The sequence below is a fragment of the Leopardus geoffroyi genome, chromosome D1 (genome assembly GCF_018350155.1).
Source record: "Leopardus geoffroyi isolate Oge1 chromosome D1, O.geoffroyi_Oge1_pat1.0, whole genome shotgun sequence".
NCBI classification, from domain to species: domain Eukaryota; kingdom Metazoa; phylum Chordata; class Mammalia; order Carnivora; family Felidae; genus Leopardus; species Leopardus geoffroyi.
The window spans coordinates 33603997-33621826 of NC_059329.1; the positions used below are offsets into that span (position 1 = coordinate 33603997).

Genomic DNA, 17830 nt, shown 5'->3' on the forward strand with positions numbered 1-17830 from the left:
CTCTGGTACTTTGTCTCACAGGATCCCCCTTAGGATCTCCTGTAGGGCTGGTTTAGTGGTGACAAATTCCTTCAGTTTTTGTTTGTTTGGGAAGACCTTTATCTCTCCTTCTATTCTAAATGACAGACTTGCTGGATAAAGGATTCTCGGCTGCATATTTTTTCTGTCTAGCACACTGAAAATCTCGTGCCAATTCTTTCTGGCCTGCCAAGTTTCAAAAGAGAGATCAGTCACGAGTCTTATAGGTCTCCCTTTATATGTTAGGGCCTGTTTTTCCCTTGCTGCTTTCAGAATTTTCTCTTTATCCTTGTATTTTGCCAGTTTCACTATGACATGTCGTGCAGAAGATCGATTCAAGTTATGTCTGAAGGGAGTTCTCTGTGCCTCTTGGATTTCAATGCCTTTTTCCTTCCCCAGTTCAGGGAAGTTCTCCGCTATTATTTCTTCAAGTACCCCTTCAGCACCTTTCCCTCTCTCTTCCTCCTCTGGGATACCAATTATGCGTATATTATTTCTTTTTAGTGTATCACTTAGTTCTCTAATTTTCCCCTCATACTCCTGGATTTTTTTATCTCTCTTTCTCTCAGCTTCCTCTTTTTCCATAATTTTATCTTCTAGTTCACCTATTCTCTCCTCCCCTCTTCAGTCCGTGCCGTGGTCGTTTCCATTTTATTTTGCATCTCGTTTAAAGCGTTTTTCAGCTCCTCCTGACTGTTTCTTAGTCCCTTGATCTCTGTAGGAATAGATTCTCTGCTGTCCTCTATACTGTTTTCAAGCCCAGTGATTAATTTTATGACTATTATTCTAAATTCACTTTCTGTTATATCATTTAAATCCTTTTTGATCAGTTCATTAGCTGTTGTTATTTCCTGGAGATTATTTTGAGGGGAATTCTTCTGTTTGGTCATTTTGGATAGTCCCTGGAGTGGTGCGGAACTGCAGGGCACTTCCCCTGTGCTGTGGCGTATAACTGGAGTTGGTGGGCAGGGCTGCAGTCAGCCCTGATGTCTCCCCCCAGCCCACCGCTGGGGCCACAGTCACAGTGGTGTGTGCCTTCTCTTCCCCTCTCCTAGGGGCAGGATTCACTGTGGGGTGGTGTGGCCCATCTGGGTTACTTGCACACTGCCTGGCTTGTGGTGCTAGGGATCTGGCATATTAGCTGGGGTGGGTAGGCAAGGTGCATGGGGGCAGAAGGGGCAGGCTTAGCTTGCTTCTCCTTAGGTGATCCACTTCAGGAGGGGCCCTGTGGCAGCGGGAGGGAGTCAGACCAGCTGCCGGAGGGGTGGCTTCTCAAGCACAGCGTTGGGTGTTTGCGCGGAGCAAGCAAGTTCCCTGGCAGGAACCGGTTCCCTTTGGGATTTTGGCTGGGGGATGGGCGGGGGAGATGGCGCTGGCGAGCGCCTTTGTTCCCCGCCAAACTGAGCTCTGTTCTCCCAGGGCTCAGCAACTCTCCCTCCCTTTGTCCTCCAGCCTTCCCGCTTTCCTAGCAGAGCTTAACTTATGACCTCCCAGACGCTAAGTCCCGCTTGCTGTGGGAACACAGTCCGTCAGGCCCCTCCGCTTTTGCCAGCCAGACTCGGGGGCTCTGCTTGGCCGGCGAGCTGCCCCTCCGCCCAGGCTCCCTCCCGCCAGTCCGTGGAGTGCGCACCACCGCCTCGCTGCCCTTCCTACCCTCTTCCGTGGGCCTCTCGTCTGCGCTTGGCTCCGGAGACTCTGTTCTGCTAATCCTCTGGCATTTTTCTGGGGTATTTAGGCAGGTGTAGGTGGAATCTAAGTGATTAGCAGGACGCACAGTGAGCCCAGTGTCCTCCTATGCAGCCATCTTCTAACTATAGGTTTTAAAGTCTCTCCCTCACCCTATAGTCTAAATCTAATCCCTGTTTAAAAATTAAATAAAAATATTTATAAATTCTAATTTTTTGCTTCTGTAAGTAGTATATACTGAAGATATTAATATTTTTGATGAAATAACATTTTATGAAATAAATTAAAAACAAACTTTTATAAAATTAGGATTTTGTTTTCAAGTGCAATGTTGTGGAGATAAAAGATAGTGGTGTATGTATGCTAAAATAAATATTTTTAAAACCTTGAAGGTACTTGTTATAAAGATTTTTTTTTCTGGAAGTATGGGAACAAGATATTTTCAAAGAGAATATCTGCTTCAGTGAGAATACAGTGATTAAAAATGTTTAAAAAGTGACTAAAAATAGTGAAGAACCCCATATTGATTCATGGAGAGAAGCTTGTTAAAATGACTTTGTTTGTAAAAGAATTGCATCCTAGAATTTAATTACATAATTTAATAATGTAAATAAGTCTGTCTTGTTGACAAATTTAATCAACCAATCAATCAGTGGAAAATATATGCAGATAGAAGACATATCCACTGAAAGAATAGTTAAGAAACATGTGTGAATTAAGTAAACGATGACCAATACATTCTATGATTATAGGTGATTTTGTTATTCCTAAGAGGACACAATAAAATAGTAAACTGGGTAATACTTTTCAATAACATAAAGAAAAAAATCAGGTTTCCACATCAAAAACCATTTATTTTAACAGAAAAAGGGTCTGCAAGTGAAATTGTCTATTTCCTATGGCTATTTTCATACTTCCTTCAAAATGAATGAATTGGTCACATTCACAGTCACATTTTAGTCTGATTGTTGAACAGGCAATATTAATAAGTTAATTTTAAGTATCATTAGTTAGAATGTCCATATGCATGCAACTCATCACTTGGCAAAAATAAGTAATTCACTATTTTGTGTACAAAGAATCTTAGGTAATTTTTAAATACTCACTTATTAACTGCATTAACTTTATCAGAGAATTCAAATGCCAGATCCATTTCTTCTTTCTAATAGATATTTCTGCATTAGACTTTATCTCTACTGAAGTTGATTTAGATGAAAAGCAACTATCAAAACAAAAGGTCCACTGGCCTTTTGGGTCCACTGGGAACTAATGTGGTTCCAAAGGGACTTCTTTCCTTATTATAGGCATGAAAAAGAGTTGTGGTCAGATTTAGCTGGGGACAAAAACCATTTAAAATTGTACTTCAGAGCAGGTAAAAGTTGAGTGCTCCTCCTGGGCATGCTTGCCTTGAGGATGGCATGGAGAAATGGAGAAATGAGTGACCTCATTAGATAAGGAGTCATCTTGCTAGAATCTTATTACTTATCTATTACTCTAAATAATTACTCTAGAAAATTATCTATTAGACTCTATTACTTAGAGTCTTATCAAGAGCAAATAAAATTGATCATTTATAGAAATATATATCTGAGAAATATGTATTTCCTTGTAATTATAGACAAACATAAATTTCTTAATAAGTACTTGCTGAACTGAATTTTAAAAGAACTCTCAACTTAAAAATGTTCCAGTGCTCAAGTTAAATTAGAAATATTACAATGCAACTTCATAGGAGAGACTTTTCAAACAAGTAACCCCCCAAAATAACATTTAGTCCAAATGCCTAAGCCCTACACACACACACACACACACACACACGCAACACACACACACACACACACACAATCTCTCTTTCATTTTCCCTTTGCCAAAAAATTCTACATTTTATATATGTATCTATATACACACATACATACACTTTTATTCTTTCTATCTATCAAACAACAAAAATGAAAGCAGGTGAATCAAGATGTGAGAAATCAAGATACGAGTTACTAGGAAACTGGTTGTAATAGCAGGAAGATTAGATGTCCTGGATTGCCATGTCATGTGTTAAGGTAAGAAGGACAAAAACATGGGCATGGAATGAACAAGAAAACATTTGTATGTATTGCAATGTGCTCATAAGGAAAATGTCCCACGAAGTATGGGCAGTGTGGCAAGAGTGGGCATGTAGCATAGCTACAGGAGGGAAAATGCGCATGGTGAGTGCACAACACCAGATTTAAGGTGAATCCATTTCCTGGCTGCAAAGCAAAAAGTTTGGGCTGTCACACAAATGAAAACATAAAGCACTGTGGCAGAGGTTATAAGTTTTCTTGAATAAACCTATTCATGTGGCTTGACTTTGTGATTTTTCCAGAATTATCTGTTGAACCTAGAGATTCCCCAAATTTCTTTTTTTTTGTTTATTTATTTATTTATTTAGAGAGAGACATAGACAGGGTGAGCTGGGGAGCAGCAGAGAGAGAGAGAGAGAGAGGGAGAGAGAGAGAGAGGGAGAATCCCAAGCAGACTCATTGTCAGCACAGAGCCCAATGCGGGGCTCAAACTCACAAAACCATGAGAACGTGACTTGAGCTGAACCGAGAGATGCTTAACTGACTGATCCACCCAGGGACCCCAAGTCCCACAGTTTCTTGAATCTATAGAGCTATCACAGGGTTGACATGGAGCCAGAAATGAAGCGAATACCCATCATTATATATGTTACAAATTAATATGTATATATGTATAATACATTATAATGATAAAATAAATTCTATAAGTTAATGTAGGAAACTAATATTTAAAAAAAGCTAATAGTATTTTGCATACAGATGAGTATGCTTCCTCTCTCCCAAATTGTAAATTTTTATACAAAAATAAATTTCTGTTTAAACTTAATTTATTTAAGCAGCAAAATGGACCACTCTACTTCTGTAACATTCTGGTTAACTGAGTTTTATGGTTACTGCTCTCAGAAATTTTACTTTTATATTTTACTTCTAAACAGAGTAAATTTTATATTTATATATAAAATAAAACAAAATCACAAATCCTTACTCAGGATGGGCAACTACTTCTGAAGATTGTATTTTATATATATTACATACTTTTAAATACTAATATGCTATATAAGTTTCTAATAACTATCAAGTGATTGTAATTTCCCATATGCCTGCAGACTGCCACATTTGGAGAGATAGGAGTGTGGTTACAACATTAAAAGCAAACTATCAGGGAAGAAAATGACTTTAAAAATAGGGCAATTATTATACAAGCATGTTTAAAGTAAACATTAAAATGCCACATTATTTTAAATAATGTAATTTTATGTTAGATTTTCCTTTTGGAAACGAAACACATATAAAATAAAAGGAAATAAAACAGGTGTGTGACTATAAAGAGGTAGCACAAGGAACTAGAATAATGGAAAAATTCTATATCTGATTGTCTTGGTGGTTTGAGTCTATAAAATAGTATCTCATAAAATTTTATGGGACTGCACACCGAAAATTTGTATATAAAAACTGGTGAAATGTGAATAGTCTGTAGCTCAGTTAATAACATTGTACCAATGTTAACTTTCTGATTTAAGAATTGTACCATTGTTATGTAAAATGTTATAATTAGGGAGAGCTGAGGAATGGGTCCATAGGAAATCTTTGTACTAGTTCTACAATTTCCATTTGAATCCAAAGTTATTTCAATAAACAAACAAATATAAATGATATGGTTTCTTCTTGGGAATTGAGAGAAGAAAGCAAGGTAGCTTTATAAAAGGAGGCAAACAATGGTTAGTATCGTAATAAATAACAGTTGCCAGAATCCAAAATGATCCTATTGAGATTGCTAGCAAATACAGTTTATGACATAGGAAGCTACTCAGGTTGCCTCTGATGTTGTCTTAGAGACTCTTACTTGTTTTTACTGTTTGCCAGCCCAGCGAAAATGGGCTGCGAGCCTGCAAGTTGTAGGAGGAGATTGGACTGTGGTTGTCAGATGCAGGACTCCAGGAGAGTGTGGCTGTGCTTTCCGTGATGTCTTCAACAATCACTATCCCTGGTGGGCCTGGGGGACCTATAGACAAAAGGGAATGGATAAATTTAAGTACAAGCCATGAAGAGGAGCTGTTGGAAAATGTATTTCCAATAAAGATCCAATCAAATTATCTAACCATCCTGATGAAATAAATATTTAGTAATGAAAATTGACAATAAAGAGAAAAGAGATGCAGTTTCCATGATTTCTACGGTAACTGAATTATAGATTTGACTTTTTCGCCTAACATTTTGTGCTTGGAAGAAACTACCCATTAGCATTATATTGTACAGGAAAAGAAACAAAAAGAGAAACACATACAAGAATATGAATGTCAATATCAACTATGGCTGTTGAAATATATCACAGTTTACAGAGGCAACAATAGAGTGAAAGGCAATCAGAAACCTTTGTTCTGAAAGGTATCAGAAACAAAAATGATCCCATTATTACTAAAGCTCTATAGGTGTATGGGCCTAATTTTTACATTCTGGAAACCTGCAGTGTACACATACTGTGATGTAACTCTCAGGTAGCTTAAACTTTAACATTAAAATTTTTAAAAAATTAAAAAAAAAACTTTAAGCTTAAAATTTTTGTGAAGGGTTAGAAAGGAAGGTGTGATCTGATGGTGGTGGTGATGATGATGATGATGATGATGATTTTGAGCCAGGGTGGGAAAGTGGTGAATCAGAGAAGATTATTTTTCTTATGATCATGAAAAATTGGCATAGAATAGTGATAATCTATGTGCACATAGACTCTACCTTCAAGAAACAACTGTGATATTATAGAAGAAATATACCTTTGTACTATCACTTCTAAAACAGTGTTATCTAATAACATTTAAAGATCTGTAGAGTGTTTATAAACACTCTATTTATTTTATTGGTTTATTTTAGTGGCTGAAAAGCATGCTACGTTTTTTATTAATATTTTTCTATTCCCTCATATGGACAATTCAGGCTGTAAGGATGTTTTATTTTCAATGAAAAAAAATAAAAACCTCTCTTAAGTATTTTAAGTTATTTTCTGAATTAGTCCTACAGTACCATTCTGGCTTCACTTGATTCCCTAGTCCACCTTGATGTCATTGTCATTCACACCAGACATCTTTGATGACAAACCAAATTTACAAATTCTTAAATCTGAATGGGATCTTTTAACTACTTTCTTTGGCTCTGGTCCTGGATTTCTAGTCTAACTTTGCTGAATCAGATTTGGTGATTACAACATCTGATCAGGAGGGCCTGACCTAGTCTGTAAGGAGCTAAGAAATAGTGGAGGGATGGAGAAATGGAGGCAGTTAGTAAAGACCTCTGGGTAGAGAATTTTGAGGAAGGAACAAGGAGATGAAAAAAGAATTTTAAAAGCCTCATGAAGCAAATGACATTTTCAGGAAACAAGAAGTGAAAATTTTTATCAATTGATTCCATTCAGATTTAGGAATTTATAATTTGGTTTTGTTTATCATCAAAGATGCCAATGGTGTGAATAACCATGGTGTCAAGGTTGGCTAGGGAGTCAAGTAAAGCCAGAAAGGTGCTGATAGACTAGAATAAAAGAAAGGAATCAAGGAAATCACATTATTATGATGGAAAGATATAAGAATTGGAATTTGTGAAGAGAAAATTCCAGTAGGATACTTTTGAATTAGAATTTGTGTTTATCTGGAGGGGAGTGGGGAATATGGTTATTAAGGCTGACAAGGTCAGCCTTATGTAAGAAGGACTTATGGAAGAATATGTTTGATGTGTCATCTGTATGACTGTGCAAAGCGTTAAAACAGTGGCTAAAGATGAGATGAGGTAAATAAATGAGGTCCAGGTGCTGAAGAAGATGTGTAACAAGTTGTTAGTCTGGTGACACGAATATAGAAGAGCAACTATAATGATGATAACATAATAATGATAAGAATATTAACTGTAATAATATTACTAATAACTACCATAGCCACATGTCACTGTATTAAGGCCCTGTACTAAGTATTTTTCAAACATTAACTTGTTCATTTATTTCTATGTAACTTTGAGATTGGCATTATTCTTATTTCATAGAGGTTATAATGAAATCTCAGACATTGGTTAGCCAATAAATAAATAAGTTTCTTAGTCAATAAATCTTATTATATGTTAGGTGTTATGGTAGGCAGTGTGTATCAGAAAATCCATTCTTAAGAGGAGAAGTTTTTTCTCAAGTCATTCTGTTAGTGAATGGCACAGCTAAGATATGAATTTGGATCTGATTTTAATGCCTTATTTGTTCAGATAAGCAAGGGGTACACAGATCCTTTCTCCTTTCACTGTTAATATAGAAAGTAGTTTTAACTGAAGGAAGGGAAGACAGAGAAAAAGTGTATGTTAAGGAAAAGCACATTTAAATTATGCGGTAGATATATAGATGGCATTTGAAGAAAGCATTTAGGACTTTGTGGCAGTCTGTGTATAAGACGGACACCATCACTTCTTTCTCCTGTACATGCAGGCCATTCCGTCTTTGAAAGGTGGAGCCTATTCTTTCACCTTCCTCAATCTGGGCTGGCTTGTCAGTATCTGACCCAAAAGACAATGGTAGAAGTAACACTACATGAGTTTTGAGGAGGCCTTTATGAGTATTAATGCTCTAGAAAATGTTTAAGTTAGTTTTCTTAAAGAAAGGTATATTTCTTTTAACAATAGGTAATATTTATTCTCAATAATTTTTAAAAATTCAGCTAGAACAAAAAGGAATTTACAACATAATTAATAAATACCCAAGTATTTTTCTCTATATGTGGCTATTTTCCCAAGTATAGGCCTTAGCAAAATAATCAGTGAAAGTGAATAAGAATCATGTATTCAGGACACTCACTGTGTGCAATTATTTATAATACAAACCATTGTAAATAAGTAATTGTCCAATAATCATGTAATATTTAAATCATTAAATTTTATGATAAAATATTAGGTAGTCATTAAACTGCCTAATATTTAAGATTATTTACTGATGTGGGAAATGTTCACATTATAATAAGTGGAAAAAAAATAGAATACAAAATTATATGTAAATCTAAGTGTATAGTTACTTCCCAAATACATAATGAAAAGACTGGAAAGAAATGCATTAAAGTATGTATGGTGTTTATTGCTTGGAAATGAGGATGTAGATGATTTAAATTTTATTCTTTACTTGTTTGGATTTTCTGATTCTGCACAACAAGCAAGTAAAATTATTTTTTAAAGTCATTATTTTAATTTCTTTTTACATTTATTTATTTTTTGAGAGACATAGAGCACAAGTTGGGGAGGGGCAGAGAGAGAAGGAGACAGAGAATCCGAAGCAGGCTCCAAGCTGTCAGCACAGACCTGACGTGGGGCTTGAACTCACAAACTGTGAGATCGTGACCTGAGCCGAAGTCAGACGCTTAACTGACTGAGCCACCCAGGCACCCCAAAGTCATTACTTTAAAGAAAGCTTCCAATGTTGTATGTATGTTCTATTGTAAGTATATACTATTTAACCAAACATTTATCTGACATTGTGCATAAAACAATGTGCTGAGTGGTGAGAGATGAGTGGGGCAAATGCCTTATAGGAGGACAAGATAGGGCTTCAGGTCTAGATATGTTAAAATCCTGTGGCAGAGACAGATCTTTTACAAAAAACAAATGCCAGATAATGATAATGTTATGTTCAAGTGTCTGGGGAGTATATTTTACATCTCATTATAGCAGATCTTAAGTTGGCTATAATTATTTTTCTATAATTTCCACTGGGCTAAATATTCAACATAGTACTTGGCATTTATTAGGCCCCCAATAAATATTTTTACAAGGAGAGATGAAAGATAGAAAAAAGAAGGTAAGAAAGGACAGAGGAGTTGTGTTCTGAATTTGGAATATTGTGTAATAATTAATAAGTAAAAGAATGTTTTAAAATTAAGTCATTACCACATAAGACAAAGATTCAATATAATATAGTAACTTCTTTTTTTGTTAAATTAAAATATACTTAACAGTTTTTTTTCAATTGAATAAAATGGTAATAAAAATGAGAGAATAGCTCCATGAAAGCAAATAAGCATTTTTGAATAATTCAATAAATTACTAAAGCCTATTAAAGCCTGTGGACAGATATTTTTTATAATTCCATATAAATTTAAATATTTTTATAAATATATTACTGTAAAAATATTCTGAAAAATTAGTGATGTGATTTACCTTTTGTGACAGGTTAAATATAATTTTCAACCATAATACAAATGAAAATAAGATTTATGGATATTATATTAGTACTGGCTTATTAATGCTCCATCTACAGAAAAATATACATTTTTAGACATTATATACTGAATGCTGGCTGTAATCAGCTTCCTGTCTATATTGAGGAGTGAATTACATTAAAATTATATTAACACAATCAATACCTTTGTTTTTAAGGCCTGTTAATAATGGTGATATTTTTGCTCTTTTTTGACATTTTTTTTAGAGAGTAAATTTTCTCTTCAAAGGCTTTTACTGCTAATCTGCATTATACATCTTTGAAAATAGATTAATAAGAAATAAATATCTCACAAATGACAAATGTGTGATAGCAACTAGTGTCTGAATGTTATACAAATGCTTCTCATTTAGCAGAAGTCAATATTAACTTTTTAATTAGCTGTAATAATTCAGTATATGATTGGCAGGAATCTGGAAATTCTCCCTCATCCCCCAACAATGCCATTATATAGGATCACTAAAATAAATATTTTATTTGAAAATAGATAATTTAGAAAAATGGACAGAGTCTCTTCATTTTTTCTTAGTGAGGACTGCTGAGCAAATGACAAAGCACAAAGTCCCCTGGCAGAAGCCATGTTCTCATGAATTTAATTTATCCTCAAAGTCTCCCTAGGACTGTTGTTAGGTTGCTATCAGATCAACTCATTTTGTTGGCCTAATATTCAGTTAGACAATTTTCTTCTCTTGAGAAGACAGTGACTTTTAAAGCTGGAAAACAAATAAAACATATCTCTTTGTAACCTCTAAAGCTGTTATCGTTATGCTGGGAACAAGGATCTAAGACTTCATGTGATAGTTAAGTAATAGTATACAGCCTTGGAATTTTTAAATTAACTTCAGTGATGTCATTCAACTCCTATTTTTCAGATGAGGAAGGAGTACTTGAAACAGGAAAACTCCTCAAGAAAAAAAAAAAAAAAAAAAAAAAAAAAACAGGACCCAAAGAGTCTTCCTGCTTTGGGGAAAAAGGTAGGAACATGGTTCAGCTTTATTTTCAACAACGAGAGGACTGGTATTTCCTGTTCAAAGTAAATTATAACAAAATAATGTGGTAATAAGTAGGAAATGACTTCTTGTGAAGTCATTACCCATTCTCCTTGCAGACAACAACTGGTGGATCCAGGCTGAGTTCTTGTCATGTGATTGTCCAACCTCTTTTGAGGAAAAATTCTTAAAAAAATATCCCCTAACACTGCCACTGACTCCCCATGCCAATCATTTTTTTCTGACCCTTTCTTACCTAGATAGCATTACTTTCTCTGCCTGAATCTGACACCTACTGATTCAACAAATACCCTATTGTTACATGTTATATTTTACATTTTATGCAGACTCACTCACATTGTTTTTACTTTATTTGATTTGGGGGACTTTCATGTCATTTTTTTTTCACACAGAGTTTTTAAGTGAAAAATTAAGCTTGCTGGGATTTAAAACATTAAACAGATCTTTGGCTTATATTGTTTAAAACTATAATAAAAAATTGATAGCAAATATTCCATGGTATACTAAATCAGTTCTATTTCTAATCCCATAAATATTGCTTGGGGACAAACACCTTTTCTAAACACATGCAGGACTATGCTGCAGCAAAAGACAGTCATTCATGGCAACGAAGTCCTGAACATGATTTTCTAACTGAGTGAAGAGGAGATTCAGCTATTGTCTGAAAGATTAGATTAATGCAGAGAAATAAGCTCAATAACTCAAGACACAAAGAATATTTTTAATGTTTATCATGTAGTTTAATTACATGAAATGAACCAACCAGCACAAAGGACCATTTTGCATAGACCCAACTTAAAAGCCCATATATAAGTAACAGCAAAACATTTCATTAAAAATAGTAGTTCAATCCTCTCAAAATGGATTTAGAGGGATCATACTTCAATATAACAAAGCCATATATGAAAGCCCACACCTAACACCATATTCAATGGTAAAAAACTGTGAGCTTTAAGCTATGCTATAGCTCTAAGGTCAGGAATAAGACAAGATATCCACTCTCACCACTTGTCCTATGCACAGCAATCAGAAAACAAAAAGAAATAAGAGGCATCCATATCAGTGAGAAAGAGGTTAAATTGTCACTATTTGTAGATGACATAATACTATTCATGGAAAACACTGAAGACTCTACCAAAAAACTGAAAGAAGTAATAAATGAATTCTATTAATAACTAGTAAAGTTGCAAGATAAATAATTATACCCAGATATTGGTTCAATTTCTATACATTAATAATGAAGTAGCAGAAAGAGAAATTAAGAAAACAATTCCATTCACATTGCACCCAAAAGAATACCTAGGAATAAAGTTTATCAAGGAGATGAATAACATACACTCTGAAAACTGTAAAACATTGATGAAAGAAAGTGAGGACAACAAAAGCAAATGAAGATACATCATGCTCATGAATTGAAAGAATATTGTTAAAATTTCCATACTATTCAAAGCAATCTACATATTCAATGTAATCTCTATCAAAATACCAATAGCATTTTTTCACAGAACTAAAACAAATAATACTAAAATTTGTATAAAATAGTAAAAGACCCCAAATAGCAAAAACAACCATGAGAAAGAAGAACACAGCTGGAGATATCACATTCTTAGATTTTGACTTACTACAAAGCTGTAATAATCAAAACAGTATGGTATTGGCACAAAAACAGATGCATAGTTCAGTGGAACAGAATAGGGAGTCCAGAATCAAACTCATGCTTATGTGGTCAATTAATATATGACAAAAGAGGTAAGAATATGCAATGGAAACAAAAGACAGTTTTTTCAATAAATGACATTTGGAAAACTGGACAGCTATATGCAAAGTAATGAAACTGGTGCTTCCTTTGGCAGCATATATATTAAAACTGGAATGATACATAGAAGATTAGTATGGTCCCTGTGAAAGTCATTCATACAAATTTGTGTTTTATTTTAAAAAAAAAGAATGAAACTGCACAATTTTCTTACACTGTATACAAAAATAAACTCAAAATGAATTAAAGGTCTCAGAGTAAGACCTGAAACCATAAAATTCCCAGAAGAGAACATAGAAAGTAATTTCTTTGACATAAACTATAAAAACATGTTTCTAGCAATGTATCCTAAGGCAAAGAAAATGAAAGCAGACACCAAAATGAAAAACTTTTACACAATAAAGGAAATCATCAACAAAACGAAAAGTCAACCTAATGAATGGGAGAAGATATTCACTAATGATATATTCAGTTATGAGTTAATATCCAAATATATAAAGAACTTACACTGTTCAACACCAAAAAAATAATCTAACTAAAAATGGGCAGAGAGACTTACAGACATTTTTCCAAAGAAGACATACAAATGGCCAACATACTCATGGAAAGATGCCCAACATCACTAATCATCAGGGAAATGCAAATAAAAGTGCAAATCACCTTACACCTATAAGAATGGCTAATATCAAAAAGATAAGAAACAAGTGTTGGTGAGGATGTGCAGAAAAAGGAACCCTTGTGCACTGTTGGTGGAAATGCAAATTGGTGCAGCCACTGTGGAAAAAAAATTATGGAGGTTCCTCAAAAAATTAAAAATAGAAATACCATATGAATCAATAATTCTACTACTGAGTATTTACCCAAAGAAAATGATAACACTAATTCAAAATGGTATATGTACCCTTATGTTTATTGCAGCATTATTTATAATAGCCAAGATATGGTAGTGACCTAAGTGTTAATAGACGAATGGATAAAGAATATGTGATACACACACGCGCACACACACACACACACACAGAGGAATGAGAGGAATATTACTTATTCATAAAAAAAGGATGAGATGGAGATCTTACCATTTGCTACAGTATGGATGAGCATAGAGGGTATTACGCTAAGTGAAATAAAGCAGACAAGGGAAGTCAAATAACATATGATTTCACTTATATGTGGAATACAAAATCCAAAACAAATAAAAAATAAAAATAGACCTATAGATACAAAGAACTGATAGTTTCTAGAAAAGAGGATGTGGGGGAATAGGCAAAATGGGTGAAAGGGTGTAGGAGATACAAGCTTCCTGTTATGGGATAAATAAGTCATGAGAATAAAAGGTGTAGTGTAAGGAATATAGTCAATGGTGTAATAGCATTATGTGATAACAGATGTAGCCATACTTATGGTGACCATAGCATAACCTATTAACATATTGAATCACTACGTTGTACACCTGTAACTAATATAACATTGTGTGTCAACTATACTCAAATAAAAAAGTAATAAAAAGTAAAAGGTAAGTTAAAAAAGTAATAGTCGATAACGTGAATAGATTTTCTGTAGCACATCACATACTCATGCCTATTAATAGCTAGTTGCTGAATTTTTCATCTTTATACTAGGTATAAAGACTTATGCCATGCCCTATTTAGGAGGTATGATTTTATTGATAATATATTTATTTTTATACAAGAAAATGTATCCTGACGTATCCTTGTTATACTCGATGGACAACGTCCAACTTTGAATAGTATTGCATCTTTCCTTCTTTCTCCTGGGATACTTCCTTAGCACCATTATGTTCTTCATTACATCTAGAGGGTGTTCTTAGATTTCTTTAATATTTACTAACTTAAGTGACCCTTTCCTACTGTTCTCAATTCTATGAAAATAACCAACTCTATTTTTACCAGTGGCAGATAAAGATGGAAACGAGTGATAAAGAGTTCTAATTATTTTTTTCAAAAACAATTTAGTTTTCAATTATTAAAGCTCACCTTTTTTTCTTTTCTTCTTTCCTTCTTTCTTTCTTCCTTCTTTTCTTTCTTTCTTCCTTCTTTTCTTTCTTTCTTTCTTCCTTCTTTTCTTTCTTTCTTTCTTTCTTTCTTTCTTTCTTTCTTTCTTTCTTTCTTTCTTTTGGTACCTATCTATCTCCTATCTATCTATCTATCTTCTATATATCATTATCATTATTATTATTATTATCTGTCATCTATACAATGGCATGAAGTTTTTGTCCCTCCTCACTTTGACCATTTAATACCTGTTTAGTCTTCAAATTTCAAAATCTCTGCTCAAGTTTTACTTTCTTTACTTAATAACTACTAAATTTCAATTTTTGTGGCCTAGAGCCTCAGAATTGTATTTTGTACAAAATTCCTAGGAAATTTTATGCACCTTATATTTCAAGGAAAATTAATCTAAAGAAAAAAGATTTCATAAAGAGTCTGAAGAATCTTATCCCAGTTCTGGATCTTTATGTAAGAGCTGTGTATAAGTTTCTGAAACTTGGGCAAATTTTTGAACCTCATTAAGCTTCAATTTCCTAACATTTTATAAAGGGAAATATAATATCAATCTTATCATTACTTTGAGGATTACATATGTACATAGGGTAATGTACATAAAAGGATTTTATGTACATAGGGTACATAAAATGAGGATTTTATGTACATAGGGTAATGTACATAAAAAGGACTTTGTAAATAGCTAGACTAGCACTGGTTGGGCCTCTCAGTAGCTTGGTAATTTTGACAATGTCATATGATTTCACTATGCTTCATGTTTTACCAATAAAACCAGAACCTATGTAACACATTTGGTTCTATCAAAAGGAAAGATAGAAAATGAAAATAATTTGAAAAAGAAAAAATACCATTATTGGCAGATTCAACACACAATATCTTCTGGGGAGCTTTTAATGTAAAATGAAAAAAAAATAATGCAGAAACAATGACTCAATGTCCACCTATCAAGTTTAAGGTACTGAGTTATGTACTTTCCAATCTTTACAGCAAATCATGTATTAACACGTCCTTTCCACGAACGAGAAAACAGAGACTCAGAAAGTTCAAGCGACTCATTCAAGGTCACATGACCCCAGTGATGGCCCTGTGGTTCATTTCTGATTCTTAATTTCATATGTATCAGAGATTCAAGTCCATTCTGTTTATTTTTTTTTTAATTTTTAACGTTTTTTTATTATTTATTTTTGAAACAGGGAGAGACAGAGCATGAACAGGGGAGGGTCAGAGAGAGGGAGACACAGAATCTGAAACAGGCTCCAGGCTCTGAGCTGTCAGCACAGAGCCCGACGCGGGGCTCGAACTCACGGACCCGAGATCATGACCCGAGCTGAAGTCGTCTGCTTAACCGACTGAGCCACCCAGGCGCCCCTCCATTCTGTTTATTACATAAGACTACTTCACATAATTCAGCACAGACACATAAAATGTAAATTTCATAGCATTAAAATGATTATTGGCAGGGGCAAATTTTTTATGGCTTGAAAATGGATTTAAAGGCAGAAATGTATGATAGAAATGAAGTAGACTTTGTGGTTGACTCCTTAATATTTACTCTACTTGCACCAATGTGGTATAGGGAATTAACTACAAGTCTATAGGTGGCCCTGATTAGTCTATCCATTTTGGCAATCTCACCTGCCCCTGTGGTGATTTGTTTAGGAAGCTAGGAAAAAGTCAGTCATATCATGGCAATCCTCTTACGTGGTGTGTTGGTTCATGGTCTAGACTGTCAAAACCAGATGAAGAGATGGACACTTGTAGAGATATGCTAGTTCTTTTGCTTGTTGTATGGCAATAAGAAAGCACTAAATCTCTATTATTCTTGGCAGCCAGCCTATGACTACCATGAGCTTTAAGGTGAGGCCAGCATTGTAGACAACAGTGGAGAGATGGAATCAACCTGAGTCTTTGGGAAAAACTTGAAACAATGGATAAATCAATTTAAAAATCTGACTTAGCTTCCTGTCATGAGAGCCAATAAATTTCCTTCCTGTTTCAGCGAATTTGACTTAGTTTTCATATTACTTGTAACTGGAAGCATCAAAGGCAAAAGATAACTGAAATATTTTTAAAAATTTAAAATAAATCCTTTTTAAAAAAAGAAATGTTGATTGAAATATTAAAAACTAAATGCAAATAACAAAGAAAAATTCATTAGTTAGATTCTAATTACATAGAGTATATAGGAAGAAACTAAATAGGAATGATAAAGAAAAGGCTTATGTGTCCACTGAGATTTTACATCCATGAGGCAAGTTTTTATACAGTCAGTTGATACATTAGCCAGCTGACAGCACAGCACCTTATTATCTTGCCTTATTTGGAACTGTAGGGGCCCTAACCTGTGTCCCTGAAGCTCTGTCATGTATATTTAGATCTACTACTTGGGACATGAAACCTCTAACAGTAGCTTTAATCCACTGCAGTAGGTACATCCCTACATTTATTGAATCTTCCCCTGAATTTCTCATGAACTCCACTTAACTTGTATGGTCACCAGTTATACGTAGTTCAATTCATACCTGAAATCTACCTGCCCGATAGGTGAGTGTAACTTCCTTGATACTTATCATGCCAACCTTCAAACTCAGTCACCTCTGTTTCTGGTTATGAAAAAACATAACATGTAAACAATTTATTTGAACAATGGTGACTCAGATTTCCCCTTTATTCCCCATTATTCTTCTAATTTATCCATGAAATTCTGGAATAATGTTTCATTTTTTACTCTTTCCCTATAATATCTAATGTGTTAGTCCACCTCCCATTTAAAAACAATTACTGGCTCTCCACTATCTACATAACAAAGTTCAAACTCATTGTCCTGGTCTTCAAGGTATTCCATCAACCTACTTTTCTCCATTTTTATAGACTTCTGCTACTCTGATCAAACTTAAGCAGCTTTCCCTTTCTTCAAAAGACTGTATTTTCCAGTCTTTTAGTATATCTATTTATCCCCTTCTACTACCAAAACACAATAATAATAAAGTGACCTGTCCCATCTTAAGTACCAGCCCAGAGGAAGTCATCTTGAAGTCTTCACTGGAAAAAAA

General features: G+C 34.4%; 1 protein-coding gene and 1 pseudogene across 2 annotated transcripts in view; one reads left to right on the forward strand and one right to left on the reverse strand.

Moving 5' to 3' along the window:
* Nucleotides 1-17830, reverse strand: part of CNTN5 (contactin 5) — a 1378474-nt gene that overhangs the window by 85902 nt on the left and 1274742 nt on the right. For both annotated transcript variants that reach the window (XM_045483542.1, XM_045483543.1), the window contains one exon: nt 5608-5766. In XM_045483542.1, the coding sequence (XP_045339498.1) occupies nt 5608-5766 (159 nt within the window). The remainder of the gene's footprint in view (nt 1-5607; nt 5767-17830) is intronic.
* On the forward strand, nt 12835-12934 carry LOC123602794 (annotated as a pseudogene).